The sequence below is a fragment of the Poecilia mexicana genome, unplaced genomic scaffold (assembly GCF_051168715.1).
Source record: "Poecilia mexicana isolate PSO_F unplaced genomic scaffold, ASM5116871v1 scaffold_5, whole genome shotgun sequence".
Lineage (NCBI taxonomy): Eukaryota > Metazoa > Chordata > Actinopteri > Cyprinodontiformes > Poeciliidae > Poecilia > Poecilia mexicana.
In genome coordinates, this window is record NW_028263374.1 from 18,719,660 (window position 1) to 18,737,810 (window position 18,151).

General features: G+C 40.4%; 1 protein-coding gene across 2 annotated transcripts; it reads right to left on the reverse strand.

Annotated features, from left to right (window-relative positions):
- Nucleotides 1-637: 637 nt before the first annotated feature.
- brpf3a (bromodomain and PHD finger containing, 3a) lies at nucleotides 638-14,189 on the reverse strand. 2 transcript variants are annotated; one of them, XM_014998852.2, is made up of 14 exons: nucleotides 13,676-14,189; nucleotides 11,059-12,576; nucleotides 10,797-10,953; nucleotides 9,520-9,651; nucleotides 8,618-8,746; nucleotides 8,213-8,525; nucleotides 7,091-7,435; nucleotides 5,374-5,919; nucleotides 5,200-5,287; nucleotides 4,015-4,097; nucleotides 3,802-3,899; nucleotides 2,668-2,822; nucleotides 2,438-2,579; nucleotides 638-1,635 (listed from the first exon to the last, which is right to left on the reverse strand). In XM_014998852.2, exons 2-14 carry the CDS (start codon nucleotides 12,555-12,557, stop codon nucleotides 1,630-1,632), a joined length of 3,693 nt encoding a protein of 1,230 aa, XP_014854338.2. In that variant the 5' UTR covers nucleotides 12,558-12,576; nucleotides 13,676-14,189; the 3' UTR covers nucleotides 638-1,629. The 2 variants fall into 2 exon arrangements, with proteins under 2 accessions (XP_014854338.2, XP_014854319.2); XM_014998833.2 differs by having other exon boundaries at nucleotides 638-2,579.
- Nucleotides 14,190-18,151: the final 3,962 nt, after the last annotated feature.

Here is an 18,151-nt window from a genome sequence, read left to right on the forward strand (position 1 = left end):
TGGAAGAGCTGTTGCCTTGCAGCAAGAAGGTTCTGGGTTCAATACCTGGCCACAGTCTTTCTGCGTGAGTTTGCATGTTCTCCCTGTGCATGCATGGGTTTTCTCCGAGTACTCCGGTTTCCTCCCACAGTCCAAAAACATGTCAGGTTAACTGGCCTCTCCAAATTGCCCCTAGGTGTGTATGCATGGTTGTGTCTGTGTTGCCCTGCGACAGACTGGCAACCTGTCCAGGGTGACCCCGCCTCTCGCCCGGAACGTTATCTGGAGATAGGCACCAGCAACCCTCCCCACCCCACTGAGGGACAAGGGGGTAAAGAAAATGGATGGATGGATAAAGAAGGTAACAGAGCACTGTATGCAATTTAACTCACTTGTTAAGTTGCCTCCTCCTCAAACCTGAGTTTAATCAAAGAGTGAAAACAAATAAACATGCCAAAGGAAACTGAGGACAAGTTTTTGGACGCATTATGAGCAGGGGAAAACGGTGGAGGCAGCATCATGCCGACAACAAACTGACAGCACAGCTTTCAGGTTTTCCATCTGTAAAAACAAAACTAATTGTTTTAGATGACGTCTAAAATTGTGACCAAAGGTTTGTCAGAACTCCATACGTTCTCATATAAAACAGCACCAGCAGTTGTTTCAAACAGCGTTTATTCCTGTGAGAAAATATTGTCTCAGGCAGACAATAGATCTTGCGGTAGACTTTAAATGACAAGATCAAAAAAATCTGTGCCACCGAGAAAAATGAAAATCTGTAGTCTGCTGTCTACAGTTGTGCATCACCGCGCTTTCTGCTGACATGTTGGTAAAACACCGTCACTACTATAAAGAGCTACTTCAGCGTCATACATAAATCTTTTCAATAATTCAGGTTTTTTTTTTTAAATAACTCCCTCTACGGCAACAAATTATAAATTAAATTCTATATTTGATTTTTGCATTCCTTAAATTACTTCATGTAAGCGAATATAAACAAACATTTACATATTTACAAAACTATACACATGCACTTTTACCACACTGAGATTGTATACATAGATGTATCAGCTGTACATGAACAGACGCAGTAGGTTTTGCCACATATTTGGCTCCAGGAAACACCAATCGTATAGATTTTATTAAAACTAGACCATTTGTGCTTTTCAAGTCTTTCCAGCCAGATTTACTAGCAAAGTTCTTCACCGTTGGGTAATCGCTTTTCTGAATCACCGCTGTAGTGGTATCTGCGCCGACCGCTGTCAGTCTACTATCATATTACAGTTTCACAATATGGAAAATAATCAAACACGAACAAAGTTTCACCAAAAGCGTCTCATAACTGGACCTAAAAGTTTCAAAAATGTTGGCACTGTCAGCTGGAACAAAAATCATTTCAGCTGGAATTAAAGAATTTTACAAGCTAATAAAAAATAAACCTTAGAATAAAAGAGATTGAGTTTAAAGAAAATGATAACAATGTGATGACTTTATATTTAGAAAATCTAAAAGATTTAAAGGAAATGTTTGGTGGCCTCCACAGAAACCAGGTATTTACATACTCCTCACTGTTTGTCTGACTGACCTTCTCCTGTTTCCTCTGCTGAAGAAGTCGAATGAAGCTGATAAGTGTCGCTATCCACAGTGAAACTATCCCTGAAAAGCCACGCAGAGAGGAAGAAGCCATTACTTGAAGAGCAACGTGAAAAAAGCTAAACTACAGTTTAGATCAAAGATCAACGTCCTGCAGTCTGAAGAAGGCCAAGAAGGGGCAGATTACAAATCTGATAACACCATTCTAACAGTGAAGTACGGCGGTGGCAGCATCATGACGTGGTGCTGCCACCGCCACCATCATGAGGAGGGATATTATTTAGAAATATTGAAGCAATCTCTTAAGACATCCGGGAGAAATTTAAAGCTGTGGCACAAACTGATCATCCAATAAGGCGAAGTCTTATTGGATGATCAGTGAGTCCAGTGTATGTAAACATCTGGTTTCAGCTGCGTGTAAAACTCCAAGTCCAGGTGTGAAACGCATGCTAAGGTGAAACTTTCACACTTCATTATACACAGTGACATTTCAAGAGCAAATACAATCTAAATATGTTTGGAACCATAAGCAATCCCTTTGACACGCATCTCTCTGTCTGGTCTCCACCCACTTTGGCCTGATGCACAAACTTCATATCAACACACAGCAACAGTGGTTGTGGAAAACTCTATTTTTAAAAATGTACATAGAAAATAATTAACAAATTGATTTATGAAAAACATTTATGGAACCTCGACCAAGTCCAAGCATAGTAAACCTCCAAACACCATCAGCTTTACCGGTTTTAAGAACTTTAAAGGAGCTGCTGTGGATTCCTACAAACAGCTCGTTTAAGATGATAAAATCCTTTTAAAATAAACTTCATATAAAATTGGAGGGAGTGAAGTTGAGATTTCGTCTCACGTGGTTTAAATGCACCATGGCGCGGTCGTACGCTGTGTGGACCGACTTGCGAACGCTGGGCTTCTTGCCCTCCATCAGCCGCAGCTTGTCTACAGTGTCATCCATCCCCAGCGGCAGCAGCTTGTTACGAGGGAGCCACTGCCTGAAAACAAACACAGGAAGGTTTGAAACTCAGCCTTTTACATTCAGACTGAAACACCATGCGTTTGCTGATGTGTCAAATATCTTACCAAGTTCTCTTTGTGTCAAAGAAGAGCACCAGGAAGAGCTTGTGACCTTTGTCAGTGTGCCTCCATTCCCCCAGTTTGAGCACCTCTCCAGGAGGCACTGGGATGGGGATGCCGTTATGGAGCAGTCCTTCCTGAGGCATGTCGGGGTCAACGATCTGCAACAATCACTGAGGTCAGCTGCACGGCTGCTGGTGCTCATTCAGCAGTTAGCTCAGCTCTTTCCACAATGACTCTGAATAACTTTGGCTAGAAACCAAAACAAACCAGCTAATGTTTCCAAATTTAGATGCAACAAATCCAGGTATTTAACAGGTTTTCAGTTTATTCCTACAATATCTGCACTGAATTTCTACAAAGAAGGACACCAAAAGTACAAGTAATATGTTTTTAGTCGGGCTGAAATGATTAATCGATCATTGAAATAATTGTAAACTAATTTTATAACTGATTAATCACTAACTGGAGCACACAGATTCAAAAAATGACCACTTGCTGAAATAACAACAGTCAGAGCAGTTAATTAAAACTTAGTTTCTTTTCCTCCGCTTAGTAATATGCTTAAATTCTTCAAGTGGCAGTTTTAGCTTTGCTCAGTTCAGATTTACCAAAGGAATGCCATGGTATTGCATTTTAGGCAATAAAATGTTTATTTTGTTATTTAAAAGAGAGATTGAATTATTTTATTGTATTTCTAATATTGCCTAAACAAGGCTTATATGGTTAAATGAAAAAACATGAGAATGTACCATTTAAAAAGAAAATCTGATTAATGTCAGAATTATCTAGTTTAATCGATTACTAAAATAATTCTTAGTTTCACCCCTATTTTACATATGGAATCCATGTGTTTTTATTTTATTTTATACATAATTTTCCATCCTACAGAAAAAAAGATCAACCCTATTTATGTTAAATATTATGTTTATCTTTATTTTAAATCCTAAATATAGAACTAAAATGGCCGTTCTTTAAAAATTTCCAATAGAAGATATTTATCTAAAGTTATAAGTTGTCTTTTTTTAAAAACTCATGTGGTATTTATGTCTCTAAACGAGTCTCATTTGTCTGTTCTGACAGTAAAAATGGCTCTTTGGGGTGTAAAGGCTGGGTTAGCTGTACACAGCAGGAACTCACCATTGCTGGATACGACGGGTATCCTCGACATTTCGCCCAAACCAAGTCCAGTGGTGAAAGTTCGGTCTCACTATCTATAGACAGAAGCGCAGACTTCCCTGTGAACAGGACGCTCCATTAATACTCCTCATCTCTATTCACTGCAGCTTAAAAAATGAGAGTTTATTCAAACTGTATGCCATGCAATCACGTTTGGCACAACATGATACACACCAGAGCTGGAGATGTCTCCATTTTCCTTGCTGGGAACCTTAGCCAGAGCTGGCTTACCTCGACTGCGTTTGGGAGGGGAAGCACTACACATGAGAGAAGCAGTAAACATGGATCATTTTTACCTTGGAGCTAATAAAGTCAGTTCTAACATAGTTCTAACAAAATGTCTAACATAGATTTAAAGATTTCCTTTGTATTGAATGTTTTCATTGAATTTTCAGAAGCATTGAGACTTTTTGTCAAATTTATTATTACAGCTAAAGGTTATATTACATTGAGGTTTTATGTTTCTTAACCACTGCTGTAAACCAAGTTTTCTTTGAGAAACAAGATCTGAACTAGACTAAAGGCATTTCAGGACAAGATCAAGCATTTTTTTATTAAGACATAGAAATGATCCCACTGTCTTCTAACTAAACCACAAATGGCCACATTTAGATTATGTGGAGAACCATACAAATTTGGTAAACCCTGCTGTAGTCCTCCATTAAAGTTGGTTAAATAAAGCAGCCATTTTAATAGAAAGTGTGGCACAAATCATGTTGTTATTAATAACATCCAATGGATCCTACAGGAATTTTCTAATTTATTGAAACAGACGCTGACTATGATCTATGTAAATGTTCTTTAACACCACTGGACAATAAATCAATAACATGTATCACACTTTACATGTGATCAAAATCAATAGAAAATTCAGTAATTTCACTGAACTCTGATTCAGAACCGCACAGCATTCTGGGAGGTGGCGGCATTGGAAAGGCTTTAGCCGCTCAACTTCTCACGGCCAGACAAGCAAAGTTGGTGGAAACAACTGACTCACTCTTCGGTTACCTAGCAACTCACTCATTCTTTGGTTACCTAGCAACTCACTCACTCTTTGGTTACCTAGCAACAACTTGTGAGTAACTAGTGCAGCAGCAGTTTCATGTTTCACTACTGTCCCTCATATCTCCTTATAAATAAAAACAGCGGTGTGGAGTGAAAACTGTGGATAAAACAGGAAAGGTCACACCACCAGTTTGGAAGTATTTCAGATATTTAAGACCAAAAAAAACTAATCAATAATCATCAATATGGCCTGATATGAAACACGTATAATGTGATAGGTTTTACAGTCCAGCCCTTCCACCCCTACGCTGGTGTGAAGTTATTCGTTCATTGCGTCTGATGTCCTGTACTCACGTTAGGTTTGGGTCATCATCTTCGTCCTCCTCCTCATCATCAGCACCGCCATCTTGGTTTCCAGACGTGTGCTTTCCATTAGTCAGTGCTAGAAAAACCAAACATTGAAACTGATCAAAGATGACCTTTCTGAGCAGCTTAATGTGTACAGTGCAGGGATGTGTCCTGCCTTACCTTCTTCTTTGGGGGTTGCAGTCGATTTGTCATGTTCGCTCTCGGAGCTGGGGCCTCTGGACCTCAGGTGGTGTGAGGAAGGAGAGGAGGGGGCAGGAGAGGCGTTGGGGGTCGGAGGTAAGGCGGTGATGTTCTCACTGGGGGGATTTGAATCGACGGCAGCGCTGTCCAGCCCGTTGGTCTTCTCTTCAGATGGTTTCCCATTTTGCCACTGGGACGACTTGTTTTTTCTTGCCCCGTTTTTAGCTTTCTTAAACAACACGGACGTGCGCCGGCCGACTCCAACCAGCGGCAGAGCCGGAGGCGAGCCGAGCGGCGTCACCTCGTGAACAGCCTCTGGTTGGGAAGACGGCGTTTCTCCAACTTCGGCCTCATCCTCACCTTGGCTTTTGCTGCCGCTGCGCGAGGACCTCTGACGTTTGTAGGAGCGCCCAGGTGACCTCTGACCTCCGGTTACAATGCCCAGGACAGGTGGTTCCAGGGGAGCGTCTCCTGGTAGAGGTGACGACACTGGACAGGTGAGTTCAAGAACGGGCGGCGAGTCATCTGCATCAGGGAGAAATCAGTCAGAATATTTAAAAATATAGTTGTTTTTTTACACAAATATTTAACCATTTACTGGATTCACTCTGTAATCTGACCTCTTCTAATCAATGCTGACAAAAATGTCTTCATCATGATCAATAGACTGTTAAATAATGTCCACATACAATCTTTATGACTACAAAACATAATTTAGATGCTTGTCAAGTCCAGCTTTTTAAAATGCAGATCATATTCTGATATCCTTACAACTCAATAAGCTTTTGAAATTAATAATTTATTCATGATTAAGAATACCATTAAGCAAAAGTTGTTTTATTATAATTCCTTTACCTTCTTAATAATAAACTAAAAGTGCAATATTATAAAAAAGAAAATATTTATATATATAAAGTGTATATATTATAAAGCACTTTATGGTATTCTGACCTGTAAAATTTGTTAAATAAATAACATTTTCTTAGTTTATTTTATTAGTAGATTTTTATAGAAAAGTGATCTTTATATCAATCCTAGCAAATATATTTTGATTTAATTTCCTTACCAGGGAAAACCTCACTCTACAAAATAAAATGATAAAGGGTTAAAATAATAAGAGTTCTCCTACATCAAGCTCTAAGCTGGCAGGACAAATTTGTTACAGTTTTTTTGTTTTTGTGGTTGTGCACAAAATGATTCCAGCATCAAGTAATGCCCAGCTGAATTTTAAATTGATCAAATCTAGATCCAGGGATTAAGTCTGGTAGTTTATCTAAGGTGTCCAATCAGATCTTCAAAGTTTCCTCCACTTGGAGCTCATTCTTTATTTTTCTCCCCAAACTACTAAAACAGTTTGAGAACTCCAAAATGTGCACCTGTGTTTACGATAGGTAAACATTTCAAAGATATCTTCACACTATCGACATGCTAAACGTTTAATTGTTCAATTCCTTTCAGAAATCCCTTCGAAGTGGTCAACATTTTACATTTGACTGTTTTGTTCTTTGCTTAATTAAATGTTCAGATATATTAGTGTCATTACAAATAAAATAATTATTGTTATTCAATAATTACATTATTTTTTATCTATTCCTCTCATTCCTTCTAATAAAATATGCAGCAAGGACTTACAGATTTAACATATTATTTTTATTATTATTCTACAATAATGATGGAAATGCTGTGATGATCCTACCTGACCCAGAGTTTGGCACATCAGACAAAGGCTCAGTATCAACGTCCACCTTGTCTTTTTTCTTTATTTTTTCCTTCTGTTCTTTCTTCCTCTTCTTCTTCTTCTCCTCCTCCTCCTCTTCATCATCGTCGTCCTCCTTGTTATTTCCGTTGACAGGCTGAACGTTTTGCTGCTGGCTCATCTTCTGCCTCAGAGCGTTAATCTCCCGGCGCAGCAGCCGGATGCGTTTGGTGCGGCCGCCGCTCGTTCGCATCGACGTCACCATGTCCAGTTTCTCCAGTAAGGCCTTCAGCTGCTCCTCTGTGGTTAAGTGCAGCCTGTTTTCAGGGTCCAGCAGAGAGTCGACTGTGGAGAAACAAACAGTGATCAAGGTCAGAGGTTTACGTACGCTCATCACAGGCATGAACAGCATTAGTTTTAAAATACCTTCATACTGCTTAGGGTCAAAAAGAAACATGCAACCTCCACTAATATTTGGAGAAATGTCCTTTAAACTGCAGAAAAAGCAAGATATAGTTGATGTGGTCATAAACAAAATCCTAGCACAATTGTGGCTGAATATTAGACCAACTTCATTCAGAAAAATGAAGTTTTATTCTCAGAGGAAACAAAGATTAAGGTGGTCAGCACTGGTAGGTTTCAACCTGAAGAACACTTCCAACTGTGAAGCATAGTGGAGCTAAACAGCAACCTTAATGCTTTTGGTGCCTAGACCAATGAAAATGCTTACCAGCCAATCAGTGACGATTCATTGAAAAAAAAAAAAAATCAGACGCAGCTTTGAGTTTTCAGCTGTTTGTTTTAAGGGTGATGAATATCTGGAGGTCAGGGAGAAGCAGCTCGTTAAAAATGTCCACTGTTCAAATTTTTATGTAAAATTTTACATTTTAAAATGCGTCTCTAATGTCCGTCTATCCAAGTTTTTTCATAAAGACTGATTTTTGTGATCAAGCAGTTATATTTTTAACCACGTGGATCATAGAAACTTCACAATAAAATCTAAAAATTTAAAGTATGTAATAACTCAACACTGAAAATGATCACCATGACAATCATCGTCATGAGTGCATGCATATTTCTCACCAGTGCTTAGGAAAGAGTACAACTAATTTTTCAGCTCACCGTCCTCCCATGTGCACTGATAGAAGCCGTGTTTGTTCGGTGCCTCAGGCAGATGCATGCCAGTGCTGGGGTCAAGGCCGATGCTCTGATACTGCCTCTGAGCGTGACGCAGAACGGCTCCCCCCACTTCCCTCAGCTGTAAGGCCGTCTTGTGGAACAAAGTGTCCTTGGAGTTGTATTTGAGGCAATTGGAAATCATCAGCTCAAAGTCTTTCTCCAGGTCCCCGATGGAGCAGTAGGCGTGTCCCTCCAGTTTGCTTCGCATCGTTGAGAAGTCCATGGGTTCGGATATAAACTCGAGGTAATCTGGGACCTCAGTATAAAATTCAAAATAAAAATGTTAGCCGGTCATGCTCGCAGGAAACATTTGCTAAATAAAACGTGTATTTCAGGAACTCCACCAACCTCTGACAGATTGACTGGCTGAGAGAAGATTTTGGCCGAGTCCTTCTCCTGTAGTTGGTCCAAAGTGGATTTGAGAAGCACCTGTGCAGGAGTCAGCGACAGTTCAAGGGCAGCCTGCTGGATTTTCATCTGATGACGTAGAAACACAGCAGAGAGCAGAGAAAATTAAAGGTCATGCTTTAAGACTTAAACTAATAAATGTCACAAAGGGATAGATTAAACCTCTTAATACTTAATCATACAGAATATAAATAATTTTCTGTGACATTATATATGTGTGATGTTTTCAAAGCCAAAAATTTGTCAATTTATTGATATTTTGACTGGTGAATGAGAAATGAGGGTGTCCAATAGTCCAGTAGACTGGGTCTGATTAGGGATCAAAATTGTAACATTTGTTACATCTTGATCTGATGCGGTTTGCTTTCTCACTGCACTGTGTCAACCGATCCAAACCAATAGAAAAACCTGTTCCTCTTCATGCCTGTGGTGGCGCTGTACCAAGAACCACATAGGTAAATGACACAAAAACCTCTGAAGAAGACATGAGCGCAACTCCCCTCTTCACAAAATGATAAGACAATGAAGTGATGTCAGTTTTAGCAGTTGTAGGATTTCTAATTTGTCTTTGGTAAAAGACCAAGAGCCATTTCTCCTGCTAGCGTTAGGTCTGGTTAGGTTGTATTTACCCAGAATGCCCTCCATTGCAGTCCACTTCCTGCTTTTGGACCGCTTGGTATTCACATCACTTCAACCAAAACAGAGACCAAGGTTTTTGTCTTTTTTTTTATCTGCATCAGAGTTCGATTCCGTATTCACATCTCCCCAAACGAACTGGACTGGTGTAAATGAACTCTAAGTGATAAAGAACTGTTTTAAGAAACACATCCCTCCTCCTTTACCTGTTCTCTTTTAAGCCTCTCTCTCTTGCGGATGAGTTCCACTAGAAGTCGAGCTCTTTCCAGGTCTTGCCTTAACTTCTGCCAGTACCGTAACTCCTCTCTCGCAGCACTTAGCTTCTCATCTGGTTCCTTCTGAACATCGAAGTAAAGGCACAAAAGGTATTTACTGTTAATTCTTCAAGTATGAATAATATCTCCTGCAGAATTTGTTATGAGGAAGTGATAAAGTTTGTTATTACTGGGATGAAAACCTATACTTAAACTTCTGCAAGTGGCATTGAGTCCACAGAGTTTTGGTGCTGCTTCCTTAAACAATGTAAAATGAGACAAACACAAATCTAAACAGTGTGATGTGCATTTGTACTCGGTCCCCTTTTTTCTGATGCTACTAAATAAAATACAAATGCAAGCAAGATATGGTCGTCCACCTAAATCGACAAGCTGGGCAAAATTAGTATTAAGCCGAAAACTCTGAAGGAGCTGCAGATATCCATTGCTTAGATGGAAGAATGTATGGAGAACACATTTATTAGTTCCGCAATCCACAAATCTGACCTTCATGGAGCATTGGCAAGAAAACAAGCCATTAAAAAGACTTGGGTAGAGTTGGTAATAAGCCTACATGGCAAGACGCTTTGTGTGCTCTTCAACGAGCCTAAACATAAAACAAAAGCTTCAATAGATTTATATTGGTGAAACATTTATTATTAGATCTCTGAATGAAAGGTAATTCCATAATTTCAATCAGCTATGTGACTGATTAGATTTGTACACCTCTGGTTTGGATCAAAGCAAACTTAGATGTTAAAATGGCTTAGTCAAAGTCCAACCAAAATCAACCGACTCTTTCGCAAAACTTGGGGAAAAAAAAAAAAAAAAAAAAATGCTCTCTGTCCAATCTGACTGAGATAATAGAAAAGGAAAGTAGCTCCACAAAGAATAAACTCTTTTTGGGTTGTAGTGGACATTGAATCTAATACATTGCACATCATACTATTAAAATGATTAATTTGCATAAACTTTTGAAAACTCATGTATCTACTTCCTTCCACATGACAATTAGGCAGTGCTTTGTGTCGGTTTATCCAATAAAATACATTGAAGTCTGTGGTTGCATCACAGGAAAATGAGAAAAAAAGTTCAAGAAGTAGTAAGACATCTTTAAGGTACTGTATATTATTCAAACAATTTGATTATGTTTGAAAACATTGAGGGGTTAAGCTTCATGTATTGTAGAAGAATTGAATGAAAAGAGGACAGAAGGCAGCTGTGCTCACCTGCTCTGCAGCCTTGTGAGTCTGTAGATGGGAATGAAGTCGGCGTATTAAAGGCATGCCATTTCGCGACTGTCTTTTCAGTAACCAATAATTATGAAGTCTCTGCATGAACTGATTTTTCCTCTGTACTTCAACTCCTGTGCAGATCTTGTTTAGCCTGTGATGAACAATGTAACAGATATTAAAAGGTGATTTTATAGCTGAGTGTAAAATAAGATGCAAGAAGATGGAAAATAATCCAAGAAGTCTGTATAAGTCTGACCTGTGAGAGGGGATCTGAGGCACAAGCAGCACAGGAACATTCGAACGCCGTGTCGACCCAGACCCTTTAGTGTTCTTCTTCTTCTGGCCTTTGGTTGGCTTCTTGTTGGTTGGTGACGGAGGGCTCTGAGTATATGACCTCTGTCCCCGACTGCCCCGCCCTCCCACCAGTCGTCCTTCCACAGACTCATCCCCGGATGCGTCCCGCCGAGACCCGACAGGGGAGTGATTCTCGCAGAAAGCTGTCTTCTTCACAGAGAAGGTGGTGCCGTTGACGCCGGTCTCTCGGACCGGGTCTATTTTCATGAATAGTCCGGCCTTCTGGGCGCAGGTCACATGAAAAGCTCTGTAGCAGTTCGCTTTGTGGCACTGGATGGAAGCTCCCCTGCCTTTCTGCTTACAGAGGTAGCACGTGAGCTTCCAGCGAGCTGGGGGGATGTTCTTCACCCCCTCAACGGGCTCCAAGAACACCGTGTTGGCAAAGCATACCTCGGGGATCCATATGGCACAGACGACGTGGGCCCACCGTCCGTCGCTCGTCTGTTTGAAGGCACCTCCTCGGTTGGGGCAGAGTACACAGTCTACAGGGCGGGAGGGGGACTGCAGGCAGCAGCGGCACAGCCACTGGCCTTCAGGTACGTAGGGCACACCATAGCACTCCTGGTGGACGGCCAGGTTGCAGATGTCACAGAACAGGATGACGTTACTGTTCAGACACTCGTCGTCCAGGCAGACGCAGCAGAAGGCGTCCTCATCGACTGCGTTCTGAGATAAAGCCTGGCTGCGTGACTCCAGGACGGACTCCCTCTCCAGGCGGTCGATCAGAAGCTCAAACGTGTCTGGAGACACAGACGCATGGCCGTCACACACCCTCTTTTGGTTCACCATCTCCAGCCAAGCCAGGTCCTCCTCATCCATGTCGTACTCAGCCACATTGTCCTGCTCCTCCCCGGACTTCTCTATGTAGCGATAATAGGCTGCAGGGAGCGGAGGTGCTTCACAGGGGGAAACTGAGCCCAGCTCGCGGAAGGTGGGCTCTGGCAGGGGGCTTTGGTGAGACGGGTGCTGGAAGGAACAAGAAGATCCTGTTTGCTGCTGTGAGCCAGACCGCTGGTTCTGCTGAGATGTATTTTTACCACTCCTTCGGCTCTTGTTGTTAGGTTTCCTCCATGATCTGTTTTTACCTTGCTTTTGCTCGCTGTTCTCCTTGTTGCTGTTACACTCTGCAATGTCCTGAGCCATCATCTCATCCTCTGTGATGACCGGGAGAGGATCTGTGATGTTAATCCGATGGAGTCTTCCATCGAGATCCACTTCCACAATTTTCTGGGCCTGAGCGTACGTCAGAGTCTCCCTGGACGGGGAGAGCTGCAGCCGGTAAGGCGAGGGAGGCCTCGGTTGACCCGCCTGTCTGCCTCTTCCTCTCCCCCTGCCTCGACCCCTTCCCATGTTGAGTCCTCTAGCAGTAGTCTCACATTCCCACCTCTTCAGCCTCCGCATGAGACTTTACTCCTGCTTTCTAAAGGATACAAAGAAAGAATGACATGATTCAAGTTTCTGCAAAAACACTGATGTTCTACTTTCAGAAAGTAGCTGTACAAAAAGCCTTGAAATTATTGAATATTTCAATGCGGCTGTATAACATCATGCAAAAATGTCATGTTAAAGCATTCAATGTCAGTATATTTTTTCAGAGGGGTAAAATGCCATCCCAATAAATAAATGTTTCAGGTTTTGCCAATAGGCAAAAACCTACCAAGGCATATTTTGTTTACATATTACTGTAATAATTAAAATAGACAAGATATATAATGAATTTCTATTTAACTCACAATTTATTTTAATGCTTTAATGTTTTTGGAGTAAGTGCAACAATCTTAGAAAGTAATATAAACAAACTACGAAATGTCGCATTTATTTCTAAGTAATTAATGTACTGAATGACAAAAATGTTTTGCTTTACATTTTAACTTTATTCAAATATGTATTATCGAAAACTATAGTTAATATACAAAAAGGGCTCAAGTCTGGCGCTTCGCTCTGTAATAACACAGTTTGTTACCTCAACCAACCTTGCTGCACAAACACAAATACAACATGAGTATTACATGAGTTTATCTCTGCTCTCTTCCTATTGGTCCCTCTAAGCACTCTGTGACGTGACTGTATCTCCCTGTGACCAATCACAAGACAGCACCGTGTTTTTTCCCCATTTTGTTGCTGTGCATAGTTAGGTTGTAGAGTGCTAAATACCAGCCCAAGCAGCTAACATCTGTCAGCCATTTTAGGCGCACAACAGTAGAGACAGCGCTTGTGTTGCAAGTTCATTAGCAGTCCAATTATACATTCAAACAGCAACCAGAGAGCAGGTGCTCTCTACTGCATCGTGCCTTAATGTATTAACTAATAGCACGTACACACCAGATCACCACAAAGACGCCGAGCAACGTTTCTGGTCTTTCTTTGTGCTCCAGACCCCTGCAAAAGACTGTCTCTATCCGTGTCTGAGGTGATAACGTTGCTCGGTCGGACAGGACACACGGATAAAGAGCGACAAAACGGCAGTTATTCTAAACGGTGCTGAAAATGCCGAGAAAAAAATCACCCGCCCAGCTTACCTTGATGAACCGTCCTCTGCGGTGCCAAGCAGGGGGGGAAAAACTGCACCTGGCTAAATGTCAGCTAGTGACAGACTCCGACCGAGGCGGACATGCTAGCCGTTAGCAGCGTCATCTTCAGCGGTCCGCTTCTCCGCCGCCGCTCCGCTTCGGCACACGAACTCCGCCCGGTTTCATTGGCGCGACTTCAGCCTTTGGAACGACGGCGGTGGGAAACTCTGGGACGGCAAAATCCCGAAGATATCAATTTAAAGTACCTAGGATGAGGCTAAATATTCAGTCAAGATGGCTTAAAAAATACGCCCCTTCAGGAAAAAAAAAATCAGCTCGGCCAATTGTTGGTCGCCGCTTTACCTCGCACGCGACGCGCACCGGTTAACGGTTGGTCCGAAAGACCAATCGGACTCATCGGAGTCGTTTTGGAGCTCATCACCGAAAAAAGCGATGAGAAAAGCAACGGGACGGCTACTGCGCGCCCTATGGCCTCGTCTACATCCACGGCCACCTTATCACACACCTTATACACTCCTACAGTGCATGTGTACCACATACATGGAGGACATATTTAATTAATATGTAACGTCAGAAAACATGACAAAATGATTTCAGATCAGTTAATTTATATCGCGCAAATTCACAACATGACTTCTCAAGCTCAAGGTACTTTACAAAAAAAATTGTCTTTATCAAACATTGCAGTCAAGTTCAGTTTATTATTCAAATTGGCTACAAAAAAGCAAAGTTGGTTCGTTGTAACGAGTTACATTCAGTTACAATTACTTGAGTAACTTTTGGAGGGGTACTTTTAGAAGTATTTTTTACTATGCTGTACTTTTTACCTTTACTTTAGTAATTTTATTATCAAGTATTGCTACTCTTACTGTGAGTAACTTCAATAAGTTACATTGTGGGTAGAATATCCAGAAATTAAATTAAATTAAATTATCCAGAAATTATTCAACGCAGTAAATAAAGAACAAGGTTGTTTTAACCAAAAAAAGAAAATATATATCACCAGACACAAACACACCTGCAGTATTTGTTAACATTTTCTAGGTTCTTTATTGAAAAGAAAAAAAAAGATTTGGAAAAATGTTTTGTTATTTTGTAATTATGGTATTTATATAAAATATTAAATAATTTATGTTTTGATCAGTTACTCAGTACTAGAGTCGCCTTTTTACCAACTACTTTTTTGCTCTTACTTGACTAATTTCTTTCTACATTTTACTTTTACGTGATTAAAAATGTGTTGAAGTAGTGCTACACTACTAGTGCTATACTCGACTAGTATGTAGCAGAAAGAAAAAACTCCCCTTTAACAGGAATAAACCTCCAACATATTTGAGAAGACAGAACAAACACACAAAAATTATTATAACACTCCCTCTTGGCAATCATTTGGAAAACTTGTTTATTTCACTACAAGTGTAAGAAAAAACACATTGTGGGCTCAACAACAGAACTGACTTTGTGGGTTGCTTCAATGAAAAACCTGCCAAATCCTCTGCCTTTGCCAAAAATATTATTCTCCCATTGACTCATGCTTGGTGTTGGACTGGTTATATTTGTTGGTTCACGTTAAATAAATAAAATATTATACTCAACTAGAGCTTTGTTTCTCTGAAAAGCAAATGAGACAAACATTTCCCAATGTATAACAATTTTTTTTGGGAAAATAATCTGATTTTATTCGCACCTTTAAAAAATTTATATTAAGCAACAAATAACACCCATCTCCATCTTTATTTGCAATACAGCAATACATTTAATGATCTGGCCAACTTTTTGCATGTCTCCATGGTATTTTTAATCATAATGAGTCTTTAAATCCAGTTGTCTGCTTATTCAATATTTGGTAGTTTTTATGAATTATACCCAGAGAAAGCAATCAATCAAAGATCAAAATCAGCAACAAAAATAAATAAATAAATGTATTGGCCTTTGCAAATAATAATAATTTTATACCAAACAATGAATAAATAAATATTAATTATTACAGTTTTAATTTATAATTTTTCACATCTATGTTAAGAAATTGATATGAATCCTACACATCGTTACAGTCCTAAAATAATGAATAATGGCCCAAGTCATTTTTAGCCCCCCCCCCCAAAAAAAATCACTTTTGGTAAAAAATGACTGAGACCATTATTTAATATCTATTTTTAGAGTTACTTATAACTCTACATCTCAGCTACACTCTTAATATTTATCAGTTATGTGTGATAAATAATGTATTTGGTCACATATAGGGTAACTGGGGCAGCTTCGTGTTTGGACCTCATGCTGTTTCTCTCCACCCTTTCATCAGAAATCCAGTTTTTATCTCCACCCACCAAACCTTCATTGGCTCTCTGCTGATGGACGTGAAGCTGAAAAACTTTGGCTCTCAGCATTTTGGGTTTGGTCTTCGGCTCGCCGCGTTGGATTCATCTCAGGTAGAGCTTTCATTTCAGTCTTCTTCATTTGGCTCAGCTGACTCTTAGGTGACTTTAAATGCAATAACACCATTTTGTACCTCAGACAGTCCTGTTTTTGTAGGTTAAAGGTCAACAGAGCCAGGATGCTGTTTGCGTTTCTTCTTCTGTCCTCTGGGTTTTTCCTGGATCTGGTGGTGTGTGCTGCAGGTAAGAGACGCCATCGCTTCAACACAAACTGCGTCTGTTTAACACATTTGCTGTACGTTACTGCTGTGGACAGAAGAAAAACGAGTTTATTTTTCTCTTGACCTATGACCCCGGTCAAGGCATTTTTCATTCGGTGTGGTGGCAGCTTCCCTTTTCGCTCTCTGCCAAATCCCTCATGTTTCTCCACAGGATGTGGTCCAAACTTCTCAAGCTTGACAAGACTTAAATACATGCACTGTCAGCTCGGATGAATATCAAAGTTTAGCGCCGCATCCTGTCCAACTCTTGTGGAAAAACAGAGAGGGGAACGCGCCAACTGACAATCTCTCAAAATTGGTAATAAATCGAGCCTTTGATGCGAACAAAGACTCTCTGATTCAGAGAGTGACAGGGCCTTGAGGAGCCCTTATGACGTGTCATCTTCTGAAAAGGAGGATCTGATGGTTGTCAGGATCACCCTGTGGTGATGGATCCCCATGGCTTTGGCCTGGATTCAGGCTTTTGATACTCTTTGTCTGCGCTCCCATCAAACACTGCCATGCCACTGAGGCTCTGTAAATTAACACTGCTCTAAATAGACTGCAGAGTCTACTTTCAGGGGAAGAAAGTGGCCAAATCTCCAGGATATCAGAAGCACTTTGTGACTTTTAAGGACCCCAAATCCCACCTCAGATTGGTCAGAGTGAAGCCAGCTGGTCAAGTGGTTTATATAGAAAACATTTAGTGACCAGAAGTGAAAATTAAGCAGGACTAGCTTTATGACTGATGTGTTTACTGTCTCTTGCCTATGCCTCTTAAATTATTAAGTTTACCTCTGCAAACTTTATCAAGATTTTATGTTAAATAAACCTATCTATGATGTAGAATAAAACGGACATGATTTTTGTATTTTTTCACACTTAAGAATCAGTAAAGTTTGGTGTGTGAGTATGTGTGTGCCACATACTACTTTGTAGGAAAACCTTTCACTCAAATTAAAAAGGTCTGTTTTAGTAAGTTCAGTGTTTTTACCCATTTGTTGTTGCAGTACAGCCAATGTTGAGTCAGATTTATTTATTTGTAAATCACATTTCAGCAACAAGGCAAAGTGCTTTACATCATAAAAACACAAAAATACAAAGTCATAGAACACACAGTCGACAAGTGAAACATAACATTTTGTCAAGTTACACATCAGATTGTTGATCAATGTTTCATTTAATCTGATACCAAAGCAACTCTACACCTGAGTGTTTTTATTCTTGATTTTAAGGAACTCAGTGTTTTGGCTGTTTTTCAGTTTTCAGGAAGTTCATTCCAGATTTGTGGTGCATAGAAGCTGAATGCTGCTTCTCCTTGTTTGGTTCTGGTTTTGGTTCTGGTTCTGCAGACCAGAACCAGAAGACCTGAGGGGTCTGGAAGGTTGCTATGACAACAGCAGATGTTTAAAGTATTGTGGTGCTGAGCCGTTTGGTGATTTATAAACTAACAGTATTTTAAAGTCTATTCTCTCAGTGTAGGGACTTTAGAACTGGGTTGATGTTCTCCATCTTCCTGGTTTTAGTGAGAAGATGAGCAGCAGCGTTCTGGATCGGTCATCAGTAATCAGTGCGACTAACAATAAGTCGCATGGATGCATTTCTCTAGATCTTATTGAGACTTTAGTCTTCTGTTTCTGGAAATGTTCTTCAGGTGATAGAAGGCCGACTGTTAGATGGAGACAGTCTGTGAGCATCAGGTTTTCAAGATTTTCAGTTTGATTCAGGTCTGAACTTTGACTAGGCCATTCTAGCACATAAGTACGCTGTAATCTAAACCGCTCTATTGTCGCTCAGGCTGTGTGTTTGGCTTGATGATCTGCTGGAAG